The sequence below is a fragment of the Salvelinus sp. IW2-2015 genome, linkage group LG6.2, assembly GCF_002910315.2.
Source record: "Salvelinus sp. IW2-2015 linkage group LG6.2, ASM291031v2, whole genome shotgun sequence".
Lineage (NCBI taxonomy): Eukaryota > Metazoa > Chordata > Actinopteri > Salmoniformes > Salmonidae > Salvelinus > Salvelinus sp. IW2-2015.
The window spans coordinates 14,076,017-14,101,519 of record NC_036846.1 but is presented as its reverse complement, the minus strand read 5'-3'; the positions used below and the strand labels follow the sequence as shown (position 1 = coordinate 14,101,519).

Below are 25,503 nucleotides of genomic sequence, written 5' to 3'. Positions count from 1 at the left end.
GCCCTCCACACCAAGGAATTCAATATGACTATTATGTGACTAAAAGGGCTGTCCACACCAAGGACAATAAACGAGACAAAAATTGTCCAGTGTTTTAGTCGACTGATAATAACTAAAACTAACGAAGGAGGAAATGACTAAAAAGTGACGAATGCTAAAATAGCAGCAAAAATGAACACTGTTGTTAAGAAGCTATTTTTGTTTATTTTTGACCATTTTAATTGAAAACAATCACAGTAAGGTACTTCTGATTTAATATTGCGAACCTGAAGTCATTCCAGGGCTGACCATATACATCAAATTAACACTTCCTGGGTGTTTACCACTAAGTTACATAAGCCAGTGGACAAAATCTTGGCCAAAGCATAGATCTAATTGGGTGGAATAGGCCCTGGTTCCGACTGGGAGACCAGCCCGGACAGGTAGGTAGCCTAGTGGTTAGAGCATTGGGCCAGTAACCAAAAAGGTTGCCAGATCGAATCCCCGAGCTGACAAGGTAAAAATCTGACTTTCTGCCCCTGAACAAGGCACTGTTCCTAGGCCGTCATTGTAAATAAGAACTTTTTCTCAACTGACTTGCCTAGTTAAATAAAGGTTCAATAAAAACACATAAATAAAAAGCCATCTGCCTGTGTGGTGGTTCTGCAGCCTTGAGGGAGCTCCAAGGAGGAAGAATGACCGAGTGGATACAATACATAGCTAGACAATGAAGCACGTTAACCTGATTCCTGAGGGAGTGAGTAAGATGCAGCTAAGACAACCAGATGAAAATTACCATAGGTCAACAGAATGGAGAGAAATCATGTTGGAAACAAGGAGATGAGGAGCTGTCTCAGGGGGGCTAAGACAAGGTCGAGTTTTATGGAACAATCCCATGAGCAGTTCCTTTTGTATACTGATCATAAATATAAACGCATGCAACAATTTAAACGATTTTACTAAGTCACAGTTCATATATGGAAATCAGCCCATTTAAATAAATTAATTAGGCCCTAATCTATGGATATCACATGACTGGGCAAAATGTTTCAGCTCATGAAACATGGGACCAAAACTTTTCATGTTACGTTTATATTTTGATTCAGTATACAACAGTCAACCAACTCTGGGGTGACAACCTTAGTACTGCCTGTGAGTCAGCCCTCTAGAACAGGTACTCCGACTTGGGTCCTTCACAAGCTAATGAGGCTCTCTAGTGCTGTGTGCAACACTCAGTAGTAAAGTTGACATTCAGTAACAATGCAGCGTGAAAACCAATGAATGCTGGAAAAGAGGCCCGGGGTGGGGGGGGATCACTGCCGATGGCCTTACAAAGCAGTGGGGTGCAAAATGTTTGGAGTGTGTACCCAGAATTTGTATTAATTGGGCAAAATATCTGAACTGGCAAAAAGCTAACTAAAAAAGGCTGCTGCAAATGAAGAAAATTAAATATATTCAAATTGCACTACAGTATATAGTAGTGTATGGAGCTCTGCTTATGGCAACATTCATCCTGAGTGAAGTAACACACAACACAACAATACAGAGTAAGTATCAAACTTCAGCACACCCACCTGTTGAGCCAGTGTCCCAGGTCAGGCAGGTAAGCCCACTGTACCCCGGTCTGGTTGAGCGAGCGCAGCAGACGACAACACGCCAGGGTGAGCGGTGGGGTCGCCAGGGCAAGCCACTTCTCCGAACCTGCATCCGTCACCCCCAGATCAGCTAACGGTGAGGCAACCGCGTCCCCCTCATTGGAGGGGAGGAGGTAGTCTTCGTCCTCCAAGCTCCCAATGTTGGCACGGCGCTCCCGGAAGTACTTGCGACAGACGTCTTGGAAGACGACCAGGCAGAGGGTGTTAAGCAGGAAGTACCAGACCTGGTGCTCCTCCTCCACGAAGCTGCTGGCCGACAGGCTGAGGGTGTGGCCAGCCGTGCCCGCCAGGAGCAGAATGTCCAGCTCCGACAGAGACCACCCACCACTGACACCACCATGGGATGGAGACTAGGGAAGAAGAGAAAAGGAGAGAGGAAGGGAGATTGAGCATAATGTGATTCTCTTTCTCAGGCCAATACTGGAATATAAAACAACTAATTAAACAAACACATTGGCCAAATTAAGAAAGGAAACAGAATAGAGATGACTTCACAAAGTGATACAATTAATTAACAATTAATACAGAGTCACCCGAACTTGCCAAAATGATCAAGTTAAAGGATGTATTTAAAATCAGGTCCATATAGAGGAACACAAGTGAATGGAGAGAGATGGTATAGACAAGGTCCCTCTAACACGATAACATATCAAGAACACAGATGCCACAACCTAGAAAGACAAGACATTTGGATGCCATCCCCAAAACCCTGCCCTAAGCAGTTAGACAGCAAAACTACATGCAACAAAAAGAGAGTATTTTCCTAATCTAGGACTATGAGTGTGAGACCCTGAGTGTGTGTGTGTATGTGTGTGTGTGTTTTCACTCCACACTGAGTTGTAAAGTACTCCCCCTGGTCCTGTGAACTGCATCTTGTTGACTCAGTATTCAGAGGGGGCCTAACAGAGTAAGTAAGTGCACTACTCTGATCCCGCTAAGTTAACACTGTCACTGGAAGCAGCAGCTAAAACACACAGGGACAGAGTGTTTACTGTGCTTCAGGGCAAACATCTTAATAACGTCAAAAGGAAAGCTCATAACACTAAATCTAATGACTGATTGTTGAAATCTGTTTACTGTTTGCATTATAATATTCATTTTTTGTTTCTCAATCTCCTTCCAACAGGTATGTGTAAATGTAAGTTGCAGTGATCCCTTTCCATGTACACAGTTGTGTGCAGGACAGAGGGGTGAGTGACGGCTCTCCGTGGCGTGTCACGGTAACACGCTGCTCCACAGGGAGCGGCTCGTCCTCGCCAAGCGCAGCTCATCCATCAACGGGAGGAACGCACCTCGCGGCGAGCTCAGCGGAGGGGAAAACATAATATGTAAACAGAGTGCTGTTTGTGTAAACAAAGTTTTGGGTAAAAAAACTCACTCTGTCTATCTCTCCTTTCTTAGTCATCCCTCTATCCCGCCTTGGTTTAAGGTCCCTGAGCTGAGGGACTGAGGGCACTTGAATCCCAACAAAATGTGTCTGAATTGGCTGGGATTTAATGTACAGTCCAATTATGGTATCATAAATGTCAGGGAAAGAAGTGGCAAAAGTCTACACCCCCTTTGGATTTCTTCAAAAAATGTGTTACAATGTGGGATTAAAATTGATTTAATTGTCTTTGTTTTCAACAATCTGTCAAAGTGGAAGAATAGTTGTTATTTTTAAGATAAATAACAATTTCGATAACTAAAACATAGTCTTTGCATAAGTATTCAGCCCCTTTGTTTAAGCAAGCCTAAATTAGTTCAGGAGTAAAATTTGTATTAACAAATCACATAAATTACATGGAAATAATAGGGGTTGACATGATTTTGAATGACTAAACATGCACCTGTTAGAACCTAAGGCTCCATGGATTGATGAGGAAATGAAAAACTGTATGGTTGAAAGAGATGGAGCAAAAGGAGTGGCTAAGTCTGGCTGCACATCTGACTGGCTTACTTACTGCAAAATTTAGAAATGGAGTGACTAAACTCAACAAAAAGAAGCCAAAACGGTATTATGAAGCCAAGATCAATGATATAAAGAATGATGGAAAAAATCTTGAGTACTTTAAATTAAATTATGGTCAGAAAGACAAATTGAACTCCAACTTTCATCGAATCAGATGGCTTCTTCAGCACCAAACCATTTGATGTTGCCAATTATTTAAATGATTACTTCATTGGCAAAGTGGGCAAACTTAGGCAGGGAATGCCAACAACGAACAGTGACCCATCGTATTTATGCATAAAATAACAAATAATCAAAGAAAAGCATTGCAAGTTTGAATTTTGTAAAGTTAGTTTGGGAGATGTGGAAAAAGTATTGTTATTTATCAATAATGACAAACCTCCTGGCATTGACAACTTAGATGGAAAGATACTGAGGATGGTAGCTGACTCTATAGCCACTCCTATCTGTCATATCTTTTATCTGAGCTTAGAGGGAAGCCAAAGTAATTCCGCTACCCAAAGATTGGTAAAGCAGCATTTATTGGTACTAACAGCAGACCTATAAGCTTGCTGCCAGCTCTTAGCAAACTGTTGGGAAAAAATGTGTTTGACCAAATAAAATGTCATTTCTCTGTAAACAAAGTAACAACAGACTTTCAGCAGGCTTATAGAGAAGGGCACTCGACATGTACTGCACTGACACAAATTACTGATGATTGGTTGAAATAAATTGATAATAAGAAGATTGTGGATTCATAGCTATCTAATAGAACTCAGAGGGTTTTCTTTAATGGAAGCTTCTCTAATGTCAAACATGTAAAGTGTGGTGTACCGCAGGGCAGCTCTCTAGGCCCTCTACTAATTTATATTTTTACCAATAACCTGCCATTGGCATTAAACAAACCATATGTATCCATGTATGCTGATGATTCAACTATATCACAACAATTGAACCGCTCTCCTTGAGGTTCTTGATGATCCAATAAATGGTTGATTTAGGTGCAATCTTACTGGCAGCAATATCCTTGCCTGTGAAGCCCTTTTTGTGCAAAGCAATGATGATGGCACGTGTTTCCTTGCAGGTAACCATGGATGACAGAGAAAGAACAATGATTCCAAGCACCACCCTCCTTTTGAAGCTTCCTGTCTGTTATTCGAACTCAAACAGCATGACAGAGTGATCTCCAGCCTTGTCCTCGTCAACACTCACACCTGTGTTAACGAGAGAATCACTGACATAATGTCAGCTGGTCCTTTTGTCGTAGGGCTGATATGCCGTGGAAATGTTTTTTGGGGATTCAGTTCATTTGCATGGCAAAGAGGGACTTTGCAATTAATTGCAATTCATCTGATCACTCTTCATAACATTCTGGAGTATATGCAAATTGCCATCATACAAACTGAGGCAGCAGACTTTGTGAAAATTAATATTTGTGTCATTCTCAAAACTTTTGGCCACAACTGTGGAAGTGTTCAGAAACAGATAATATTCTTATTTACAATAAAAGTGACTCCAAAATGACAATACATTATTTACCATTAATTTCAATTGGGCACAAAATAATCAGAAATACAACCAAAACAAACTGCAAATGCATCCAACAAATTTGTAGAGTCACAAGCTTGAAGTAGTCATTGTCTGCTAGGAATATGGGACCAAATACTAAACTTTTGACTACTTTATTTATAAGAATCTTTAGGGGTGTCAATAATCTTGACCGCTACCCCTTCTTGAGAACAAATATTATTACTTGTTGAACAAAATATATTAATCAAAGCAAATGTATTAGCATAAAATATAGCTGAGTATTTTAATGATTTACTTTTACAGTCATTATTGTTCAACTTCATCAAGAGTGTCTATCATTTCGGACCCCACTGATATACACTGAGTGCACAAAACATGAAGAACACTTTCCTAATATTGAGTTGTACCCCCGTTTTGCCCTCAGAACAGGCTCAATTAGTCGGGGAATGGACTCTATAAGGTGTCGAAAGTGTCCCACAGGGATGGTGGTCCATAATGACTTCAATGCTTCCCACAGTTGTATCAAGTTGGCTGGATGCCCTTTGGGTGGTGAACCATTCTTGATACACACAGGAAGCTGTTGAGCATGAAAAACCCAGCAGCGTTGCAGTTCTTGACACAAACCCATGCACCTGGCACCTACTACCATACCCCATTCAAAGGCACATAAATCTTTTGTCTTGCCCATTCCTCTCTGAATGGCAAACATACTGCAAGGCGCTACAGAGGGTATTGCGTACGGCCTAGTACATCACTGCCATCCAGGACCTCTATACCAGGCGGTGCCAGAGGAAGGCCCTAAAAATTGTCAAAGGCTTCAGCCACCCAAGTCATAGACCGTTCTCTCTGCTACCGCACAGCAAGCGATACCGGATCGCCAGGTCTAGGTCCAAAAGGCTCCTTAACAGCTTCTACCCCCAAACGGTTAATCAAATGGCTAGCTGGACTATTTCCATTGACCCCCTTTTTTTACGCTGCTGCTACTCACTGTTTATTATCTATGCACAGTCACTTTACCCCTACCAACATGTACATATGACCTCAATTACTTTGACTAACCCGTACCCCAGCACATTGACTCGGTACCACCTGTATATAGCCTCATTATTGTTATTTTATTGTGTTACTTTTTTTGCTTTAGTTTGTTTAGCAAATATTTTCTTACTCTGCATTGTTGGTTAAGGGCTTATGTCAGCATTTCACAGTAAGGTCTACTAGACCGGTTTTATTCAGCTCATGTGACAAACACAACTTGATTTTATACATAATCCATGTCTCAATTGTATCAAGACTTTAAAAAAACATATTTAACCTGTCTCCTCCCCTACATGGACTTAACTAGTGACATCAATAAGGGTCCTAGCTTTCACCTGGATTCACCTGGTCAGTCAAGGAAAAAGCAGGTGTTCCTAAAGTCTTGTACACTCAGTGTATATACATACAGTGCATTTGGAAAGTATTCAGACCCCTTGACTTTTTTTCTTATGTTACAGCCTTATTCTAAAATTGATCAAATTTACACACAATACCGCATAATGACAAAGCAAATACTGTATTTTGAAATATTTGCTAATTTATAATAATAGAAAAACTGAAATATCAGATTTACATAAGTATTCATACCCTTTAGTCAGTACTTTGTTGAAGCACATTTGGCAGCTATTACAGCCTCGCGTCTTCTTGGGTATGACACTACAGTTTCTCCCATTCGTCTCTGCAAATCCTCTCAAGGAGGAATGGGGAGGGTCGCTACAAAGCTATTTTTAGGTCTCTCCCAAGATGTTCGATCGGGTTCAAGTCCAGGCTCTGGCTGGGCCGCTCAAGGACATTCAGAGACTTGTCGCGACGCCACTTCTGCGTTGTCTTGGATATGTGCTTAGGCTTGTTGTCCTGTTGGAAGGTGAACCTTTGCCCCAGTCTGAGGTCCTGAGCGCTCTGGAGCAGGTTTCGAGTCTCATAGCAAAGGGTCTGAATACTTAAATAAGGTATTTCTGTTTTTTATTTGTAATAAATTTGCAAACATTTCTAAAAATGTGTTTTCACTTTGTCATAATGGGGTAATGTGTGTAGATTGATGAGGAAAATGTTTTAATTTATAATTCATTTTAGAATAAGGCTAAAATGTGGAATAAAATGTGGAAAAAGTCAAGGGGTCTTAATACTTTCCGAATGCACTGTATGTATATATCTATAATCCAATACCAAACTGGCACACTGCCTGAGATCCCGTTTGCTCATAATGCGTGTTTATCATCCAGAGTGCTGTTTGTGTTCACGCACCGTCACTTAAGTCTTTGCCTGAGTCCTTAATGACACCCTATCAGGCCTGGGAAATTATTTTCCATGGAGGGCCACATTAGAATGTATTTTTGCCATCGCATGCCAGAATAATATTACAGGATTATACATCATGTGTATGACTATGTTGACAGATATATCTACTGTAAATCACCTCCAGATATGCTACTTATTTTACTTTTTTAACATGCACAGAAATAAACCACATCCCCATGTTCTCCTTTTGGTAGGTATTTTAATTATTAAACATGCAATGAACTACACGGAAGGAAAAGTATACTGTGCATTCAGCACCACGGACAGAACTCGTTAATGGGTATGCACAAAAAGCCAAAGAGAGAGCTCAACATTACATTTAAACTACTCAATCAGTGTGAGGAGTGAAGTCTCTGATGGGCATTGACTAGAGCAGTGAAGTCCAGTACAGTTTCTGACATTGCTATGCGCAGGATTGCTGAGAGGTGAGAGTCAATAAGAGATGATCTGTGCCTTGAAAATAGCAGAGAGAAACGTGGATAAACGTCTTATTCCGCAGTGAGAATTTGTTGATAAGGGTGGTTTATTAGACTACACAGTACTAGCGGTTGGGAGGTTTTACAAAATCTCACACCAACATGTAAAGAAGCAGTTAGTTTGGTCACAGACAGACATTTACACTTCAAAGTGAAAACTCAAACCCAAAATGTGTTGTAAAGAACACGTGCAGGGGCATGCAAATAATCCAAAACCACACGTTATAAATAAATATAAATATTAGAAAAATATAACAGCAGGTAGCCTAGCGTTGGGCCAGTAACCGAAAGTTTGCTGAATCAAATCCCCGAGCTGACAAGGTAAAAATCTGTCGTTCTGCCTCTGAACAAGGCAGTTAACCCACTGTTCCCCGATAGGCCGTCATTGTAAATAAGAATTTGTTCTTAACTGACTTGCCTAATTAAATAAAGGTTATAATGAAAAAAATGAAAAAATGTAATCACTGAAAATGTCTGTTCACATACATAGGTTGACCCAAACAGCACAAACATCTTCTGAGAATGACTCCTAATCTTTGGAAAGTTTTGTTCATCGAGAGATGCATAGAACCTTGTCAGTGACATTGTTTTGAATAGTTCTCCAATCACTGCATCAGACTGAAGATCGATGAGCTCAAGTTGCAGGTCAGTGGGAGCCTTATCCACATTGATGGTGAAAGTAGAGGAAACCAACATGTCATTTTCCAACACTTTGAAATTCTCAAAACGACAAGAAAACTCACCGTTCAAAGCACGCAGCAGCAATGTATACTCCCGCTGGTCATCTGAGAGGGAACAGACTAGTAGTGTCAGAAGGTGGGTGAGATTGTTGGCTTCTACTTGGCGGGTCAGGAGGAGTAATTTTCCCTTGAAGGCTTTGACAAGGCTGTACATTTGATGTGCAAAAAGGCCCTTCCATTGTAGTTTGGAATTCAGTTCATTCATGACGGCCATGATGCCCACGGTGAAGGCAAAATCAGCCAACCATTCTTTATCTTGCAGTTGATGGAAATCCACATATTTTCCTTTCATTTGCAAAAACTCAGCAATCTCGGACTTCAGGTCCCACACCCTTTTAAGCACCTTCCCCAAATGCAGCCATCTCACGTTTGTGTGGTAGGGGAAATCTGCATGACTCGACTCTGTCTCTTCCAACAGTGAGACAAACTGCCTGTGGTTTAAAGATGTTGCTCTTATGAAGTTTACCACTTTAGTAACTGTATCCACAACATGGCTAATTTTCTGAACACATTTACAGAGCACCTCCTGACGAATAATGCAATGCAGGAAAAACTATTCTGATCTGGGTTCAGCACAGCTACTTGATCTTCTATCCTTTTCAAAAGGCCAATGTTTTTTCCTGTCAAGTTTGAGCACCCATCAGTGGTCACACTGAATAACCTTTCAAAACTCAGTCCCAGTTTTGCCACACACTAATTATCCTCCTCAATAAACATTTCCCTGTAGTTGTGCTCTTCATTGACTGCACTGAAGCAAGCTCCTCTGTAATTACAAAGTCTGGGGTTATGCCTCGAGAGAATATCAACAACTGTGCCGTGTCACGTGCATCACTGCTCTCATCCAGGGACAAGGAAAAATACTTTACCTCGTCTTTCACTGTTGTTCCATATTCTCTGCGATGTCCTCAACGCGCCGTGTCACTGTGTCTGGACAGGGAAACATTTCAAACAACTCTTTCGTGTCGGGGCAAAGCATTGCTGCAGTGTCAATTAAACATTATTTAATGAATTCGCTCTTAGCGAATGGCTTGCTACGTTCAGCAATTTTGTGGGACAGTACATAGCTAGCTCTCACAATTCTGTTGTTCGCTGAACACAGTTTTGTGAAAAGTCCTTTCTGCTTTTGCAACTGAGAAAGCAACTCTTTCGATGCACTTGCTTCTGCTCAGAAGACATATTCCTATATTTCTCTGCATGCTTCGTCTGGAAGTGTCAGAACAAGTTGTAGTCTTTCAAGACAGCGATGCTCTCTTTGCACACTAAGCACACAGCTTTCCCCGATACCTCAAATAAATATTTCGATGTCCACTCTTGCTGGAACACCCTGCATTCATTGTCTACTTTCCTTTTCAATACAAATTTCTTGCACAATTTCTAGCTAGCTACCATTTGTAACTGTGACGCGTGTGTCAGCCTGTCAGTCACTGTCTGTCCTCGTGCAGTTGTTATTTATACAGTTGAAGTCGGAAGTTTACATACACTTAGGTTGGACTCACTAAAAGTCGGTTTTCAACCACTCCACAAATTTCTTGTTAACAAACTATAGTTTTGGCAAGTCAGTTAGGACATCTACTTTGTGCATGACAAGTAATTTTTCCAACAATTGTTTACAGACAGATTATTTCACTTATTATTCACTGTATCACAATTCCAGTGGGTCAGAAGTTTACATACACTAAGTTGACTGTGCCTTTAAACAGCTTGGAAAATTCCAGAAATTTATGTCATGGCTTTAGAAGCTTCTGATAGGCTAATTGACATCATTTTGAGTCAATTGGAGGTGTACCTGTGGATGTATTTCAAGGCCTACTTCAAACTCAGTGCCCTTTGCATGACATCATGGGAAAATCAAAAGAAATCAGCCAAGACCTCAGAAAAAAAATTGTAGACCTCCACAAGTCTGGTTCATCCTTGGGAGCAATTTCCAAACGCCTGAAGGTACCACGTTCATCTATACAAACAATAGTACGCAAGTATAAACACCACGGGACCACGCAGCCGCCATACCGCTCAGGAAGGAGACGCATTCTGTCTCCTAGAGATGAACGTTCTGTGGTGCGAAAAGTGCAAATCAATCCCAGAACAACAGCAAAGGACCTTGTGAAGATGCTGGAGGATACAGGTACAAAAGTATCTATATCCACAGTAAAAAGAGTCCTATATCGACATGAACACCGGGGTTAACACCCCTACTCCTTACGATAAGTGCCATGTGATCTTTAATGACCTCAGAGAGTTAGGACACCCGTTTAAGTCCCATCCGAAAGACGGCCCCCTACACAGGGCAGTGTCCTGGGGCATTGGGATATTTTTATTTTTATTTTTTTAGACCAAGAGGAAAGAGTGCCTCCTACTGGCCCTCCAACACCACTTCCAGCAGCATCTGGTCTCCCATCCAGGGACTGACCAGGACCAACCYTGCTTAGCTTCAGAAGCAAGCCAGCAGTGGTATGCAGGATGGTATGCTGCTGGCATTAGTGCAGTTATTATGAGTATTCGAACACTGCTATTGTCATGTTAATACATAGCTCCAGAATGTGATTGTCTCTTGGACAGAGAGAGCATCATTGGACAAATCATCCAGCTGAAGGAGAGCCGAACACACAAGATGTCCACTTTGCAAAAGATTTCAAACATGAAAAAAGTGCCTCTGACATCTGGTTAGGCAACCCTAACCCCAAATAACATAAACAAGACTCACACTCTATGGAGAGAAGACCATAACTGCAGTGATCAATGCATGTCAGACTGTACGGAAAACATAACTGAAGTGATCAATGGCTTGTCAGACTCGCTATGTTTCACTGCACAACACGACCTCAACAAACAAGACGATATCTTCCTTCCAGCTCTTTATTTAGGTGCATGGGAAGGGCAATCATTTTTGCTCTGGAACAGATTCACTTATTAGCCTTTTCTCTCTCTTGACGTTCTTTTCACCCGTCAGCACTTTCTGTTAGTTCCCAGAAGGGGGAGAAGTGGTCACTTCTTCAGACATACTGTAATTAAGAAAGCTTGGTGACACTGGTGTTTCTAATCTCATTAGATGGAGAAAAATACTGGTTTGTCTTTAGAAACTTGTCTGCCTTTATCTAGCAAGGGTAAATTAACGTTCATTATTCACTTCTCTTTTTGTTGCATGCTTGAGGTGCAATTTTGAAATAAACTGTTCGGTCCACTGATTTCGCAAGTAAGACTTGCAGGGACAGAAATAAGTAATTATAAAGAAAGGCCAGTGTAATTTCAAATACTTTTAGTTTCAATGGGTGCGCGTTTTTTTTTAAATCAACATGCTCTTGTTTTGCACTATGACGCTAATGCAATTATTTCACCTGTCTGCGCAATGATGCCGATGGCAGGGAATAGGCTACTGTGGCTGGGGACGGTTAGAGAAGACAATGCACCTTTTCAGACCTCAAAAGTGGTCTAATTTAAATGTAAGAGAAATGTCAGTGAAAGACACTGTTACGATATGCTGTTATGAAATGGTTAAGAGGTGCTTGTTTCAATTACTTCAAAAGAACCCAAAACGTAAAAACGTAACTACTACCATTAATTGCTAGGTTGTTTTTAATACACACAAGGAAAACAGCAGAGTGTAAAGTATGACCAGTCTTTAGAAGACAAAGAGCTACTAATGTCTCAGTGTCGATGTACTCACCTTCCCAGGGGGCATTGCTCCCCTCCTGGCTGCCATGGATACCAGGATGCAGAGCAGGGCTGAGGAAAGGGCCACTGCCCCGAACACCAGTCCCCAGGAGAGGCTGCAGAAGTAACAGGAGCTCTCGGCCGACGTGCACACCAGCACGTGCACGGAGGAGAGGAGCAGGCACAGCAGGTAGAAGGGCAGCGAGAGCAGAGCAGAGGACACAGGGAGATCCACCTCTGAGGCACTGCTCAGTGCCTCGGGCATGGCCAGCAGCAGGAGGAGAAGGAGCTGGAGAAAGAAAGGGGAATGCACACACTGAGAAAATCCTGGAATTAAGTAAAAACAGATTCAATGGTGTATTTACATATGCATGCAGATACAGCACTAACACCGGACAGACCAAGCTCATCTCTATCGTTGCAACTGTTCTATGAGTCAAACAGTAAAGGAAACAGCAGATGGAAAGAGATGGATGGATAAATGGGCAAGCTATGAGGTAACACTTGAGTCAAGGGTCCGCAAGTAGAGTGTGTGGGTACAGAGAACAAACATTTGTCAATCCGTGGTTGATGTGGCTTGGATTGAGTCAAAGCTAAAGCATCATGTGTGCTTCTCGATATTTGCATTTGGATTTTGGCTTGACTGAAGTCTTTCAACTGGAACCTTTGAATGTGCCATCTTGGAAGCAAATATGCAAGCTCTTTCTTTTCAAATTAAACACCAAAGACGCGTGTTCCATGTTCGTTGCTATGCAGTTCCCTTTCTCGTCCCATCTCTACGGACTAAATCTATCAGGGACGGTGCACTAGAAAGATGACTAGTTGCTTTGTCCTTGAGTACTGACTGTAACAAAATGCTGACAAGTCAAACTTTTTCTTTTGAAAACAGCCTCTTTTCTCTCTCTTTGCATCTTTCACTTCTTTCTTCCTGATGGTAGGCAGTCACCTCTGAGGGACACTTCTTAGTTTCTATTCAGAGTTAGGGATATTTTTATCAACTTTCCCCACTGCTCCCAATAATGCTCACTGGGGAGTCTATACAGAGCGTTCTATGTCATGCTAGAATTAGCATTTTATCTCTGATAAGAAATAGGTAAATTGTAGGAAAACAGTCTAAAAGTGTGAACATGACAGCAAAGCCAGTGAATTCAAATGGAAAACAGTACAAACTGGAATAATGACTTGTGAGTAGAGTATTTACCATTTCTAAGCAAATTCTAAAAGTGGATGCAAACTTTTAAAAAGTCTTATTTTTTTTAATCGACAGTTAAATATCCCAATATTATTTTGGATGATATTATATCGATACTTTGACGCAACGTATTGATTTGTAAAAGCTAGTGCTACGCGACTGTACCTACGCCAAAACTAATTTTCAACCTATAGCTTGTTCTCCATCTTCATTTTAAATAGTGGGCCAACATGTTTTCAGGAATTTTATCTCCCTGACTGATCAAAACTCGCTTTCTCATGGCTCTCGTCTCTCTGCAGCAGATATATGGTGAGCAATATGTTTGGAACATCAAATCGCAATATCGAATCGCAATACATTTAGAATCGTGAGAATTGCAATACATTATCGTATTGACACCTAAGTATGGTGATAATATCGTAAGGTCCCTGGCAGTTCCCAGCCCTATTCTAAACCCATGAGGTTATAACATACAGTATATTTTATAAAAACAGCTCTACCAATGATACAAAACAGTCCTACGTTAAGTCAAACCCTTACACAAGGAATGCAAGTGAGCATTTGCCAACACATTCTGTGATTGTTAATTATTGTTTTCAGCTTTTACCGCAAAATTACCTTTTTGCATATTAAAGCCTCTTCTCCAAGATTAAATGATCAAAACATATTGAAATGCACATTAGTTGTGACTGCAACAGTCAGTGCGGCAGATTTAGCTTTGTTAATTTGTTTTGTGGGAATTGCCCCATCCAATATCGTTCACGTGGCAGAATCGTTGTACAAGCCTAGGAATGTTGTAAAGTTGTACAGTTACCGCGAGCCCCTTCGGCCCCAGAAAAAGTTTACTTGGAGAAATGCTTGCTCAACAAAGAGCAGTAGAGATCTGTTCCAACTGTCGAATTCTTCTCACACTAGCTCAAGGTCATTTTAATAATTGAAGGCTATATCAACACTATGTAAACCATGGGCTTTAATAAAGTGAAGTGTAATATCAACATTACATTTGTTTAATTAATATTGATTGTGTTCTATGAATATGCCTAGTCTAGATTTTGGGTCTCTTCAGGAGCAGAATTGGCATCTTAAAATGCTAATATATTTGGATGCGGGATCTTTATGGATGTAGGTACCTCATCACAACAGTTTAGAATGCTAAGTGCTTATTTAGGCCAATGCCATACAACATAGATACCATCAGCAATATCCCACCATGGTCACACACCATACCATGCACTGGCATGCATATATACTGTACTTAACAGTTTAGGTATGTAGAAAAGTGTTCCTAATCATGATGCGTTTCTCAGGAATGCTGAACTGTCTGTGTTGCTCTCAACAACCCCCATTCTGTCACACCTCTGGGTAGCTTTATCCTTTAGGTCTGATATCTGATTGGAAGCTCCCAGACATTTCTTGATAGTCTTTTCCTGTAACTCAACAGTCCTGCTTGCACATTGCTAAATTGTGTATATGGAGTCAGATAACATTTTAATAGACTTTGTTAATATAGAAATTGTATCGTGTTATTACGGGTCACATGTGAGGTATATATACACAAGATATTATCCACTACATCATCACCACCACCACCCTCATCAGGTAAGTTCCTGCCTCCTGATCCTTGGCCCACTACCAGCTCCGAGGTGCTGTTTCCCCTGGGTACAGATCTAAGATCAGGTTCCCTTCAAGCCTAACCTTAGCAATTCGTGAGGAAAATTACAAACTGACAAGCATCTAGGGGCAACACCCCACTACCCACCTGGAAGACGAGGACCATGCCCACCACCATGGAATACATGTCATATTTGCCCAGCTGCTTGCTGAGGGCTTCGCTCATGGCCCTGAGGGCCTCCAGGTACTGCTTGAACACCTTCTTCCCCATGTTGGTCAGCACCTCTGACGTGTTGCCCTCCACCACCAGCTTCACCCAGTTACCATGGGACTTCTCTGCCACACGGAACTGCTCATAGCCCTCCTCTGTGGGAGAGATATGAGAAGAGGGAGAGAGATATGAGAGGAGGGCGAGTAATGGAAGGTGTAATGACAAAATGTGGGTTTGTGATATAATATGCATATTAATAAATCAATCAATTTCCCATCATGAACAATAAACAAACTACTACTGCTGCTACTACTACTACTGGAAGTTGCACACGTAGACAAAACATAACTAAAAGTATAACCTTTGAAGACTGTGTTGTATATATTTTACAATAACACAATTACATGCTAATAGTTACTCCTGTGGTAGAAAAAAAACCCACAAGCAATCATTTACACAAATGAAACATGGTCAAATAATTTGCGTTGGAGACTTGGAGTAACGCATAATCAATCAACTGCACTTAAATGAAGTAGGCCAACAGTACATTCAATCCATATCATTTGTATGCAGGTGTATAGCTCCATTAGCATTGAGGTTGCCAACTCGGACCCAACTTATTTTATTTTATTTTTTTATTTTACCGTTATTTTACCAGGTAAGTTGACTGAGAACACGTTCTCATTTGCAGCAACGACCTGGGGAATAGTTACAGGGGAGAGGAGGGGGATGAATGAGCCAATTRTAAACTGGGGATTATTAGGTGACCATGATGATTGGGAATTTNTTTTATTTTTTTATTTTACCGTTATTTTACCAGGTAAGTTGACTGAGAACACGTTCTCATTTGCAGCAACGACCTGGGGAATAGTTACAGGGGAGAGGAGGGGGATGAATGAGCCAATTGTAAACTGGGGATTATTAGGTGACCGTGATGGTTGAGGGCCTGATTGGGAATTTAGCCAGGACACCGGGGTTAACACCCCTACTCTTACGATAAGTGCCATGGGATCTTTAATGACCTCAGAGAGTCAGGACACCCGTTTAACGTCCCATCCGAAAGACGGCACCCTACACAGGGCAGTGTCCCCAATCACTGCCCTGGGGCATTGGGATATTTTTTTTTAGACCAGAGGAAAGAGTGCCTCCTACTGGCCCTCCAACACCACTTCCAGCAGCATCTGGTCTCCCATCCAGGGACTGACCAGGACCGACCCTGCTTAGCTTCAGAAGCAAGCCAACAGTGGTATGCAGGGTGGTATGCTGCTGGCTGGATAATGGTAATGGTAATGGTCAGGATTAGGGTTGCACATTTTGGGGAATAGGTGGAAACTTTCCGTGGGAATAAACGGGAATATATGGGAATAAATGCAAATTAATATTCATGTTTTTTGCATTGGATATATTTACCATATCATATGGAGACAGAAGCATAAACCTTTTACCTTATCGTAATTGCAAATTATGAAATGCTTCCAATAGAAATAAAAAAAACAATTTAGTTACGAATTGAACTTTAATGAAATGAGTTGACTCTTCACATGGGATGATTTCACTGAACAACAAAAGAAAGGGAATATTGAATGATCCCCAATGATCCATCGCATCACCCAAAAACATTTCCAACATACATCTGTAAAATGAGAGTCTAAAAACTAAAGCTTTGGTTGTCTTCCTTTCAGGCTTCCATGTCTTCTCCCTGGACCTCCTCAATGTCCACCTCTTGAACAGCAGACTCTGAGGCCTCATCTTCACTGTCACTTTCCAACCTTGTTGAGGATGGCTTGTTGTCAGGCTCAAAAAGCCTCAAATTTGCCCACAAGGCCACCAATATTTCAACTCTTGAATTGGTCAGCCTGTTGCGTGCCTTGGTGTGTGTGTTCCCAAACAAGGACCAGTTGCGCTCTGAGGCAGCTGATGTTGGTGGGATTTGGAGGATTATGGAGGCAACAGGTGAAAGAGCCTCAGATCCACAAAGTCCCTTCCATCAGGTGTCTGATGAGATATGTTGGCACAACTGCGATATTGCATCTCCATCCCAAAGCCCTTGCTTGGAAGTGTACTTCGCCAGACTGCCAAGAACCTTGCCCTCATCCAGGCCAAGGTGGCGAGACACGGTAGTGATGACACCATAGGCCTTGTTGATCTCTGCAACAGACAGGATGCTCTTGCCAGCATACTTGGGGTCCAACATGTACGCTTCGGCGTGTATGGGCTTCAGGCAGAAGTCTTCACGCTTTTTGATGCATTTCAGAACTGCAGTTTCCTCTGCTTGGAGCAACAGCGAAGTGGGCAGGGCAGTAAGGTTTTCTTCTCTTACATCTGCAAGCAGAGTCTGAACATCAGACAGGATGGCATTGTCTCCCTCAATCCGTGCAATGGCTGCTGGTATTTTTTTAAATCCCTCAACATTGTTCACTTTTATGTATTAATTTAATTAGAGCATGTTGATAACCTTGTAGAATAGAATTTTGGGTAGAGCAACTGTATAATGACTGACAATTATGGACGACGACCATCATCAAAATGCAATAACAGTCACAACCGTAAAAAATATATTTTGGGGGATTATAACAGTGACCATTGTTCCCTCTAAGTGGCGCAAGCAGTAGCCTGAGACTGCCGCGCTGCTCCCCGTGACTGCCACACAGATAATACAAGTCCACAGAGAGAAGCATGAGATTGAACTTCACTCAACTTTCTTAAGCAGTGGTCACCAATCGGAAATCTCCAAGGCATTTCTAGTCCATCGCCAAATATTTCTGTAAAAAATCCAACGATAAAGCCGTGTGTTCCTATTTTGTTTTATTCATCTCAGGCTGTTGGCGGTAGGTGCATGCGATTCAGCTGCAAACTGTTGCCATTTTGAACCATTTCATGTGTCTGAAGGCACAAACTCTGCCTTCCCGGCGGGCCCAGAAAGCAAATCAAGTACACTATAGGCGTACCGCTGACCAATCAGATGGCTCAGATTACCGTACCTGCAGTAACGTAGCAGGCATAAAAGAAAGCTAAAACAAAATTGATAATGTGAGATTTCAAAATGTTTAAAACCATGACTAGAGAGAGTCTCAACGAATACAGCAAAGAGCTGCTGTTTTTATGAGTGAGTTCATGTTTAAGTGCTTACTCAGCACTGTCAACACTTTTGTATTCAACACTTTCAACACTTCAACACACAAGCCATAAAATACGCATTCTTGTCACGCCCTGGCCTTAGTATTCTTTGTTTTCTTAATTATTTTAGTTAGGTCAGGGTGTGACATGGGGAATGTATGTGTTTTTTGTAGTGTCTAGGGTGGTTGTAAGGTTTAGGGGGTTTATTAGAGTAGTTGGGTTTATGTTTAGTATAGTAGTCTAGCTGTGGCTATGGTTGAGTGTAGGTATCTAGGAAAGTCTATGGTTGCCTGAATTGGGTCTCAATTAGAGACAGCTGGTTATTGTTGTCTCTGATTGGGAGCCATATTTAAGGCAACCATAGGCTTTAGCTGTTTGTGGGGAATTGTCTATGTTGAACGTAAGTAGTTTGTGTGTGCACTTGCGTTKGTAGCTTCACGGTCGTTTGTTGTTTTTGTATAGTTTGTATAAGTGTTTCGTTTCATGTTCATCTTCGTCGTTATAATAAAAGAAGATGGCTTATTTTCCACATGCTGCGTTTTGGTCCGTCTCTCCTCCACACGATCGTGACAGAATTCCCCACCAACATGGGACCAAGCAGCGTAAATCAAGGCAGAGTGGCTGGAAGCCCGAGAGGCTACCCCAAAAATTTATTGGGGGAGGGCACACGGGGAGTGTGGCTGGGTCAAGTGGGAGAATTGAGCCAGTTCCCCGTGCTTACCATCAGGAGCAGTTGGCTAAACGAAGGTATGAGTCGGAGAATGTGGAGGAGTTATTGGACAGATTGGAGGAAAGTGAAAGGATGGGAGATTATGAGACATTTGAGGAGTTGTTGGTGTTATTGGAGGAGAGCGAAGAGAGAGAGATGTTGATATGGGGGAGCATACAACCAGGTAAGGTTGGGAAGCCTCCTGTGCGTCTCCTGAGCCCTGTACGCACTGTTCCTTCTTCCCGCACTCTTCCTGAGGTGCGTGCCCTCAGCCTGGTACCACCAGTACCGGTACCACGCACCAGGCCTATAGTGCGCCTCGAGAGTCCAGTGTGCCCTGTTCCTCCTCCACGTACTAGCCCTATGGTGCGTGTCTCCAGTCTGGTACCACGCACCAAGCTTCCTGTGTGTTCCCAGAGTCCTGTGCGTCCTGTTGCTGCTCCCCGCACTAGCCCTGAGATGCGTGTCCCCAGCCCGGTACCACCAGTTCCGGCACCACGCACTAGGCCTAATGTGCGTCTCCAGGGTCCTGTATGCCCTGTTCCTTCTCCCCGCACTAGCCTGAAGGTGCGTGTCCTTAGCCCGGTGCCTCCAGTTCCGGCACCACGCACCAGGCCTACAGTGCGCCTCATCCGGCCAGAGCCATCACGTCTGCCAGTGCCATCTGAGCCATCCGTCCCCCAGCGCCATCTGAGCCATCCGTCTCCCCAGCGCCATCTGAGCCTCCGTCTCCTCAGCGCATCTGAGCCATCCGTCTCCCCAGCGCCATCTGAGCCATCCGTCTCCCCAGCGCCGTCCGAGCCATCCGTCTGTCCCGAGCCATTAGAGCCGCCCGTCGTCCCGAGCCGTCAGAGCCGTTAGTCAGTCAGGAGCCGCTAGAGCCATTCGTCAGACAGGATCTGCCAGAGCCGCCAACCAGACAGGATCTGCCAGAGCCGCCAACCAGACAGGATCTGCCAGAGCCGCCAACCAGACAGGATCTGCCAGAGCCGCCAACCAGACAGGATCTGCCAGACCGCCAACCAGACAGGATCTGCCAGAGCGCCACCACCATGAGCAGCGAGACCGTCAGCCAGCCATGAGCAGCCAGATCCGTCAGCCAGCCATGAGCAAGCCAGATCCGTCAGCCAGCCATGAGCAGCCAGATCCGTCAGCCAGCCATGAGCAGCCAGATCCGTCAGCCAGCCATGAGCAGCCAGATCCGTCAGCCAGCCATGAGCAGCCAGACTCAGCAGCCATGAGCGCAGATCCGTCAGCCAGCCATGAGAGCCAGATCCGTCAGCCAGCCATGAGCAGCCAGATCCGTCAGCCAGCCATGACAGCCAGATCCGTCAGCCAGCCATGAGCAGCCAGATCCGTCAGCCAGCATGAGCCGTCCAGCCAGGATCGCCAGGCCGTCCAGCCAGGATCCGCCAAAGCCTCCAGCCAGGATCCGCCAGAGCCGGCCAGCCAGGATCCGCCAGCCAGCCAGGATCGCCAGAGCCAGCAGCCAGGATCCGCCATTCAGTCCGGTGCTCCCTTCAGTCCGGAGCTGCCGTACCTCAGTCCGGAGCTGCCCCTTATCCTGGGGCTGCCCCTTATCCTGGTGCTGTCCCTTATCCTGGTGCTGCCCCTTAGTCCGGTGCTGCCCTTAGCCGGTACTGCCCCTTAGTCCGTGCGCCCCTTAGTCCGGTGCTGCCCTTCAGTCGGTGCTGCCCTTCAGTCCGGAGCTGCCGTACCTCAGTCCGGAGCTGCCCCTTATCCTGGGGCTGCCCTTATCCTGGTGCTGCCCCTTATCCTGGTACTGCCCTTATCCTGTGCTGTCCTATCCTGGTGCTGCCCTTATCCTGGTGCTGCCCCTTAGTCCGGTGCTGCCCTTAGTCGGTGCTGCCTCTTAGTCCGGTGCTGCCCTTATTCCAGTGGGGTTAAGAAAGCGGTAGTGACTATGGTGGGGTGGGGACCACGACCAGTGCCGGAGCCGCCGCCGTGGACGGACGCCCACCCAGACCCTCCCTAGACTATGTGCTGGTGCGCCCGGAGTTCGCACCTTAAGGGGGGGTTATGTCACGCCCTGGCCTTAGTATTCTTTGTTTTCTTAATTATTTTAGTTAGGTCAGGGTGTGACATGGGGAATGTATGTGTTTTTTGTAGTGTCTAGGGTGGTTGTAAGGTTAGGGGTTTATTAGAGTAGTTGGGTTTATGTTTAGTATAGTAGTCTAGCTGTGTCTATGGTTGAGTGTAGGTATCTAGGAAAGTCTAGGTTGCCTGAATTGGGTCTCAATTAGAGACAGCTGGTTATTGTTGTCTCTGATTGGGAGCCATATTTAAGGCAACCATAGGCTTAGCTGTTGTGGGGAATTGTCTATGTTGAACGTAAGTAGTTGTGTGTGCACTTGCGTGTAGCTTCACGGTCGTTTGTTGTTTTTGTATAGTTTGTATAAGTGTTCGTTTCATGTTCATCTTCGTCGTTATAATAAAAGAAGATGGATTATTTTCCACATGCTGCGTTTGGTCCGTCTCTCTCCACACGATCGTGACAATTCTCCGATTTTCACTCATCTGCAGCAATAATGAATGAGTAGGAAAGTGTATATACAGTCGTGGCCAAAAGTTTTGAGAATTACATAAATATTAATTTTTAATTTTCACAAAGTCTGCTGCTCAGTTTGTATGATGGCAATTTGCATATACTCCAGAATGTTATGAAGAGTGATCAGATGAATTGCAATTAATTGCATAGTCCTCTTTGCCATGCAAATGAACTGAATCCCCAAAAACACATCCACTGCATTCAGCCCTGCCACAAAAATACATTTACATTTTTTACATTTAAGTCATTTAGCAGACGCCTTATCCAGAGCGACTTACAAATTGGTGCATTCACCTTATGATATCCAGTGGAACAACCACTTTACAATAGTGCATCTAACTCTTTTAAGGGGGGGGGGTTAGAAGGATTACTTTATCCTATCCTAGGTATTCCTTAAAGAGGTGGGGTTTCAGGTGTCTCCGGAAGGTGGTGATTGACTCCGCTGACCTGGCGTCGTGAGGGAGTTTGTTCCACCATTGGGGTGCCAGAGCAGCGAACAGTTTTGACTGGGCTGAGCGGGAACTGTACTTCCTCAGAGGTAGGGAGGCGAGCAGGCCAGAGGTGGATGAACGCAGTGCCCTTGTTTGGGTGTAGGGCCTGATCAGAGCCTGAAGGTACGGAGGTGCCGTTCCCCTCACAGCTCCGTAGGCAAGCACCATGGTCTTGTAGCGGATGCCAAAATACCAGCTGTCATCATGTCAGTGATTCGCTCGTTAACACAGGTGTTTGTGTTGACGAGCACAAGGCTGGAGATAACTATGCTGATTGAGTTCGAATAACAGACTGGAAGCTTCAAAAGGAGGGTGGTGCTTGGAATCACTGTTCTTCCTCTGTCAACCGTGGTTACCTGCAAGGAAACACGTGCCATCATCATTGCTTTGCACAAAAAGGGCTTCACAGGCAAGGATATTGCTTCCAGTAAGATTGCACTTAAATCAACCATTTATCGGATCATCAAGAACTTCAAGGAGAGGGTTCAATTGTTGTGAAGAAGGCTTCAGGGCGCCCAAGAAAGTCCAGCAAGCGCCAGGACCGTCTCCTAAAGTTGATTCAGCTGCGGGATCAGGGCCACCAGTACAGAGCTTGCTCAGGAATGGCAGCAGGCAGGTGTGAGTGCACTGCACGCACAGTGAGGCGAATACTTTTTGGAGGATGGCCTGGTGTCAAGAAGGGCAGCAACGAAGCCACTTCTCTCCAGGAAAAACATCAGGGACAGACTGACATTCTGCAAAAGGTACAGGGATTGGACTGCTGAGGACTGTGGTAAAGTCATTTTCTCTGATGAATCCCCTTTCCGATTGTTTGGGCATCCGGAAAAAAGCTTGTCCGGAGAAGACAAGGTGAGCGCTACCATCAGTCCTGTGTCATGCCAACAGTAAAGCATCCTGAGACCATTCATGTGTGGGGTTGCTTCTCAGCCAAGGAGTAGGCTCACTCACAATTTTGCCTAAGAACACAGCCATGAATAAAGAATGGTACCAACACATCCTCGAGAGCACTCTCCCAACCATCCAGGAACAGTTTGGTGATGAACAATGCCTTTTCCAGCATGATGGAGCAACTTGCCACAAGGCAAAAGTGATAACTAAGTGGCTCAGAAACTCCCCATGCCAGGAAACTCCCCAGACCTTAATCCCATTGAGAACTTGTGGTCAATCCTCAAGAGGCGGGTGACAAACAAAAACCCACAAATTCTGACATACTCCAAGCATAGATTATGCAAGAATGGGCTGCCATCAGTGTCACGCCCTGGCCTTAGTTATCTTTGTTTTCTTTATTATTTTAGTTAGGTCAGGGTGTGACATGGGGGATGTTTGTGTGTTTTTTGTCTAGTCTAGGGTTGTGTATTGTCTAGGGGTTTTGGTAGAGTTCATGGGTTGGTTCAGTGTAGGTGTTTATGTAAGTCTATGGTTGCCTGGATTGGTTCTCAATTAGAGACAGCTGTCTATCGTTGTCTCTGATTGAGAGTCATATTTAGGCAGCCATAGGCATTAGGTAGGTTGTGGGTAATTGTCTATGTTTGACGTTAGTAGCTTGTGTCTGCACTTTCGTTTGTTAGCTTCACGGTCGTTTGTGTTTGTTCTAGTTTGTGTTAGTGTTCATGTTCATTTCATCTCAAATAAATAGAAGATGTATTTATATCACGCTGCGCCTTGGTCCTCTTTACCTAAAGACGATCGTGACAATCAGTCAGGATGTGGCCCAGAAGTTAATTGACAGCCTGCCAGGGCGGAATGCAGAGGTCTTGAAAAAGAGGGTCAACACTGCAAATATTGACTCTTTGCATCAACTTCATGTAATTGTAAATAAAAGTCTTTGACATTTATGAAATGCTTGTAAATATACTTCGGTATTCCATAGTAACATCTGACAAAAAATTCTAAAGACACTGAAGCAGCAAACTTTGTGGAAATAATATTTTGTCATTCTCAAAACTTTTGGCCACGACTGTATATATCCTTGTGTTATTATTAGCGGGTTGGGTCTTTTAATATCAAAGAATACTTCACTTTCTCTGTTCATAGGAGTAACATTATTATTTGCATGATACAGTTGAAGTCAGGTTGGAGTCATTAAAACTTGTTTTTCAACCACTCCACAAATTTCTTGTTAACAAACTATAGGTTTTGCAAGTCGGTTAGGACATCTACTTTGTGCATGACACAAGTAATTTTTCCAACAATTGTTTACAGACAGATTATTTCACTATAATCAATGTATCACAATTCCAGTGGATCAGAAGTTTACATACACTAAGTTGATGTGCATTTAAACAGCTTGGAAAATTCCAGAAAATTATGTCATGGCTTTAGAAGCTTCTGATAGGCTAATTGACATCATTTGAGTCAATTGGAGGTGTACCTGTGGATGTATTTCAAGGCCTACCTTCAAATTCAGTGCCTCTTTGCATGACATCATGGGAAAATCAAAAGAAATCAGCCAAGACCTCAGAAAAAACATTGCAGACCTCCACAAAGTCTGGTTCATCCTTGGGAAGCAATCTTCCAAATGCTGTGTAAGGGTTACCACATTCATCTGTACAAACAATAGTATGCAAGTATAAACACCATGGGACCACGCAGCCTTCATACCGCTCAGGAAGGAGACGCCTTCTGTCTCCTAGAGATGAACGTACTTTGGTGCGAAAAGTGCAAATCAATCCCAGAACAACAACAAAGGACCTTGTGAAGATGCTGGAGGAAACAGGTACAAAAGTATCTATATCCACAGTAAAACGAGTCCTATATCTACATAACCTGAAAGGCTTCTCAGCAAGGAAGAAGCCACTGCTCCAAAACAGCCATAAAAAAGCCAGAATACGGTTTGCAACTGCACATGGGGACAAAGATTGTACTTTTTGGAGAAATGTCTTCTGGTCTAATGAAACAAAAATAGAACTGTTTGGCCATAATGACCATCGTTATGTTTGGAGGAAAAAGGGGGAGGCTTGCAAGCCGAAGACCACCATCCCAACCGTGAAGCACGGGGGTGGCAGCATCATGTTGTGGTGGTGCTTTGCTACAAGAGGGACTGGTGCACTTCACAAAATAGATGGCATCATGAGGGGGGGAAATTATGTGGATATATTGAAGCAACATCTCAAGACATCAGGAAGTTAAAGCTTGGTCGCAAATGGGTCTTCCAAATGGACAATGACCCCAGGCATATTTCCAAAGTTGTGGCAAAATGGCTTAAGGACAACAAAGTCAAGGTATTGGAGTGGCCATCACAAAGCCCTGACCTCAATCCTATAGAAAAGTTGTGGCCAGAACTGAAAAAGTGTGTGCAAGCAAGGAGGCCT

At 43.5% G+C, this 25,503-nt stretch overlaps 1 protein-coding gene across 2 annotated transcripts in view; it reads right to left on the bottom strand.

Annotated features, from left to right (window-relative positions):
* LOC111965853 (GPI ethanolamine phosphate transferase 2-like) overlaps positions 1–25,503 on the bottom strand; it is a 133,809-nt gene that overhangs the window by 38,230 nt on the left and 70,076 nt on the right. The window contains exons 7-10 of one of the 2 annotated variants that reach the window (XR_011480103.1): positions 15,244–15,461; positions 12,306–12,581; positions 9,511–9,571; positions 7,662–9,407 (exon numbers count right to left, since the gene is read on the bottom strand). Coding sequence is in view for 1 of the 2 variants with exons in the window: in XM_023990223.2 (XP_023845991.1) it covers positions 1,554–1,984; positions 12,306–12,581; positions 15,244–15,461 (925 nt within the window). In the remaining variant the exon portion in view is untranslated. Of the gene's footprint in view, positions 1–1,553; positions 1,985–7,661; positions 9,408–9,510; positions 9,572–12,305; positions 12,582–15,243; positions 15,462–25,503 lie in introns of those variants that run through there. The other variant, XM_023990223.2, reaches the window with a different exon arrangement.